Below are 4,976 nucleotides of genomic sequence, written 5' to 3'. Positions count from 1 at the left end.
TATACTTGGTCTTGGAATGTGCATTGGATTCTGTATTATCTGAATGGTACTGCTGTTGTCACAACAAATGAGAGTTTTTAAGAAGTTGAGACCATAGTCTAAGAGTTGATTTTGAATCCACAGAATCTAAGTACAAAACCTTCCAGCGGATACATATTCAGCTTCAGCGGTAGAGCAAGCCACTGATGTTTGCTTCTTGTTGGAGCAACTCAGAACTTTGTCTCCTAACATTTAAGCCCCTCCTGAAGTACTTTTCAATAAATACTACATCCATCATGATCTGAATCAGTGTATCCTACTAGCTTGAACTCAGAATCGCATGAATACCATAACCTAAGATTAGGTGTATGCTTCAAGTAACGAAAGATCCTTTTTACAGCGAGAATAAGAGATTCCTTTGGATATGTTTGATATCGAGCACACAATATGGTGGCAAACATAATGTCAGGACGACTGACAATAAGATAGAGCAGTGAACCTATCATTCCTTAATACAGGGTTCCATTCACATCAGCGTCAGTTGGATCAACAAAGATAAATGTTGATGAAGTCATTGCAGTCTTTGTTGGTTTGCTATCAGAAAAGCAAAACTTCTTCAATATGTTTGTAAGACATTTAGCTTGAAAAACAATTATTCCATCTATTAATTGTTTAACCTGCAAACCTAAAAATAAAGTTAGTTAACCCATCATGCACATCTCAAATTTCTTTGATATAACCTCAACGACCTCAGAACTTAGTTTCTCATCAGTGGATTCGAAAATGATATCATCAACATACACTTGAGCAAGGATAATGTGACATCCTAAATGCTTTATGTACAAGGTGTTATCAGTGTTTCCTCATTTGTATCCACTTTGCAGAAGATAACTCGCCAATGTGTCATAACACGCCCTGGGTTCCTGCTTCAAACCATAAACAAATTTATCAAGACGATGTACATGATTGGGAAATTCTTCACTTTAAAAACCTGGAGGTTGCTTTAGAAAGACTTCTTTTTGAAGATCCCCATGTAAGACCGTAGTTTTTACGTCCATTTGATAGACTTTGAAGTTCTTGAATGAAGAAAAAGCAAGGAACAGAAGAATGGCTTCAAGTCTAGCAACAAGGGCAAAGGTTTCATCATAGTCTAACCCTTCCACTTGACAAAACCCTTGGGTGACAAGTCTTTCATTGTTTCTAATGACGATTCCATCTTCATCCATATTGTTTCTAAAGATCCAACGGGTACCAATGATGGTTTTTCCTTGTGGCTTGGGAACTAGAGTCCACACTCGATGACGTTCAAACTCATTCAGCTCATCTTGCATCGCTTTTACCCAGTCAACTTCCATGAGAGAATCAATAACATTATATGGTACGATCATCGAGATAAAATTCACAAACATGCAGGAATTACCGTTGACTTTGTTGCGAGTGAAAATCCCAAAATTTAATTCTCCATTGATTTGAGATTCATGATGATCTCAAAGGATTCTAGGATTAGTACTCTCATTCATGTTGTTTGGAAATGAATCTTCCTAATTTGAGGAGTTAGATGGCTTAGCTTCTTCAGAAACAACAACCTGATCTTCAAAGTCAAAATCACAGTTGACGGTTTGATCATTATTGGGAATAACATGCTTAGTGACATTAGGTAAGAACTTGGGAACAAGGTCTGAAGAGCTAAAAATAAGTTCATTTGTAATGGAAGAAAGATGATCAATTCGATTATGGATGAATGAATCTTCATTGAACTTGACTTGAGCAGTTTTGTCAACAGTTTGTGTTGAAAGATTGAATACCCTGAAGGCCTTGGACACACTAAATTATCCTGGAAACACTCCATCAGCTTTGGCTTTGAACTTTGAGCGTTGATATTTTTGTTTCAAAATGTAGTCGACACATCCAAGTACATGAAAGTAGGGAATACTTTATGATCATAAAGAACTTCCCATTGCTTAATGAGTTATTTGATTTCATCATCGGCATGACTTTTCTTTCTTAAAAAGATTACAGAAGTAACTCTTGAATATTCATCTACGATGAATAGAGTCAACTTCTTCCTAGCTCTTGACTTAATTGGGATCGGTCCAAAAAGGTCCATATGGAAGAGATGAAAGTGTTTGATGATGGATGAAAAAGAATTTGGCTTGAAGGAGGACTTGGTTTTATTTCCTTTTTCACACATTAAACATAGTTTATCTTTGACAAACTGCATCTTAGGAATTCCTCACACAAGCTGATTCTCAGAAATCTTTGATACGTTCTTGAAATTCAAGAGAGATAGTCCTATGCCAAATACAATTTAAATGAGACTGCGCACGAGAAAAAAATCAACACCGTAGAGAGTTGGCAGTAGAAAACATGTCCAAAAACTGTCATTATGTCTATTTTCAGTAAGTATAGTAACATTCTTTTGATCAACAACTTTTCCTTCCTTCTTGTTAAAGTGAACTTCATAGTCAGCATCACATAGTTGGCTGATTGAGATAAGATTGTTTTGAATACCTTTTACGTATGAAACATTCGTGAATACAACATAATTGCACTTGATGCTTCCATATCCCTTTGTAGTTCTCTTGTTATTGTCTCTATATGTAAAAGTTTGACCATTGTTCCTTACAAAGTCATCCAAAAGTGACTTGGAACATGTCATGTGTCTTGACAACCACTATCTAAATACTAAATATGTTCTTTACCATGAAAAACAAACAAAAAACTAAATTATTCAATTAGTATACACTGATCGATCTTACAATAGGCCACTTAGGAGAAAATTTAATAACAAGCATCAGGGAGACAATTTAATGTGTTTTCCTTTTTGATCCATTTGTCATTTCGAGTAATGATGTTGTCAGCACAAAAAAAAGCTCTTTTCAAAATTACACTTGCTGACTCTGTGAGAAGCATCACCACATTGATAACAAACTCTGGTTCGAGATTTCTTTTTTTTTTTTAACATTAGAACTTTGTTTTGTTTTAACAATAGTACTTGAAGAGCCTTGATCATTGGATTTAAAAACTCTTGCTTTTGTTCTGGACCATGGAATGTCATCGATGATATGCTTTGATGACTCTTCGCCATGAGACACATAAGAGATTAAAGAATTATCTGAAATAAAAGGCTTTGATTGATCTCCCAATTCAACGTTGCTAAAATAGAACTGAGGAAACATGCTGAGAATTTCGTTTATAGAATGAACTTCACCATTTGAGATAGGTAATTTTAGCAGGATCTTAGTAGAGGGCAAAACATACTCACGATGAGGAAGTTGACAAGAAGGATCAAGAGTAGATTTATGAAATAGGGGCTTACAAATCTATTTTTAAATCTTTCTCGAGACTTTCACGTTATAAAAATCTTGTTTAGTCTCGACCTTTCTGATTAATGAAACAGAGCCTTCAACATCACCCCAAGAATTTTCTCACATTGACCAGAAATTTGATCATTAATAATTCCCGTGACATTACAATGTGAAGAATCCCAATTATTTTAAATAAGTTGAATGCTTATTGCATGATCAACAACTTTTTCTTTCTCAGTGTGAAGAAAATTGTTGGTTAGTGAGATACAAGTGTTTTCCTTTTTTAATTGAGAAAGAGAGTCCTAAACAAATAGAGATTTTCTCTATGATTTTGTAACTCTATTTTCAGAGAAGATTTTTCTTTATTAGAGATAGATAGATCAAAATGTAAATGATGAAACATGCCAACCTTTTCAATGGAAGAATAGTTAACAAAATTCTTTACCTGATACGTTGAGCCAGATTCCTAGTCCTGAGACTTAGAGTTTGTAGCAGATTGAGAAAGGTCAGTGGCAAATGTACCAACACTGTCCCTTGGTGCTTTAGAAGGAGACTCGATGATTTGAGCCATGATATACTTACCTTTTGATACTTCATTATTTGATAGATCTTCTCTGTCAAAGGTGGATGATAGAGTGATCATCATCTCATGTGTAGTTGAGCAATTTTGAACCAAACGATAGACATGAAACGGAAATAATTTTAAACATAAATCCTCGCCTTTACATCAAGATTTACGATCCTTGTTTCTTCCTTGTTGTATCCTGGTACAGATTTCTTTTTTACTTTACTACCATATGTATTGTCATTGGATAACTGATGCATGGAGACGATGGGACCCTTGTTGATGATATCAAGCATGTCGTAGTCCATGATTTTTAGAACATCCATGGCCTTTGATTTCCAAGAAGTAAATTTTTGTTCATCAAAATCAAGGATCTTGTTGAGAGCAGACTAATTGGCATTATAGGAGGTCGAAATGATAACTTGAGTGTATCAAAAACCTTCTCTGATACCAATTGAAGGTTTTCTCAAGTATGAATAACAATAACTAAACAAACTAAGAAAAAGATTAAAGATAAAAACAAAAGAACAGAAGTAATCACAAAGATGCTTTCACTAAGAAAGAATGTTCTCATCAATAGAATGAGGTCACAAAGACCGTCACCAAGAATTACATGAGGGTTTCACCCTAATGCTGATTAAATACGATTACGATAAATGAAATACCACTAATTAAGGGATGTATACCTATCTAAGTAAAGGTCGGGTCCTGATCATTAAGATTACGGATCAGATATATATATTCTATATATACGTATAAATGTCGAATATAGATAAGATCAACAAGATCATTGGTTCACGTTGACGCTGATAAGGTGTGGTGTTGGCGTTGACGCTGATGTTGGCGCTGGTGGTCAGTGTGTGGTGTTTTACTCATCAGATCATAAGGTGTGACCTTACCCTTTCTTGTATATCTATTCTCCGTCATGAAATCAGCCCTATCCTCCCCCTATGGACATTTTCTTACCTTAAATCTATGGAGTTATGATGCTTGAAGTTCATGTTTAAACCCTTAGTCAAATCCCCTCAAGTTCAAGCATTTAGAGGTATTTTCTCCCATTTTTCTCTTCTAATAGCGGGTAAAGTTGGAAACTTTACCCTTAAAAGTGTATTTCCAATGTGTAG

General features: G+C 35.1%; 1 protein-coding gene across 1 annotated transcript; it reads right to left on the bottom strand.

The window, feature by feature from the left end:
- Positions 1-488: 488 nt before the first annotated feature.
- Positions 489-1,367, bottom strand: LOC111889715 (uncharacterized mitochondrial protein AtMg00820-like). The gene is made up of 2 exons (XM_023885867.1): positions 971-1,367; positions 489-664 (listed from the first exon to the last, which is right to left on the bottom strand). Exons 1-2 carry the CDS (start codon positions 1,365-1,367, stop codon positions 489-491), a joined length of 573 nt encoding a protein of 190 aa, XP_023741635.1.
- Between the last annotated feature and the right edge of the window lie 3,609 nt (positions 1,368-4,976).

Source organism: Lactuca sativa, chromosome 9, assembly GCF_002870075.4.
Source record: "Lactuca sativa cultivar Salinas chromosome 9, Lsat_Salinas_v11, whole genome shotgun sequence".
Taxonomy (NCBI): domain Eukaryota; kingdom Viridiplantae; phylum Streptophyta; class Magnoliopsida; order Asterales; family Asteraceae; genus Lactuca; species Lactuca sativa.
This window is presented reverse-complemented; position numbering and strand designations above follow the sequence as displayed.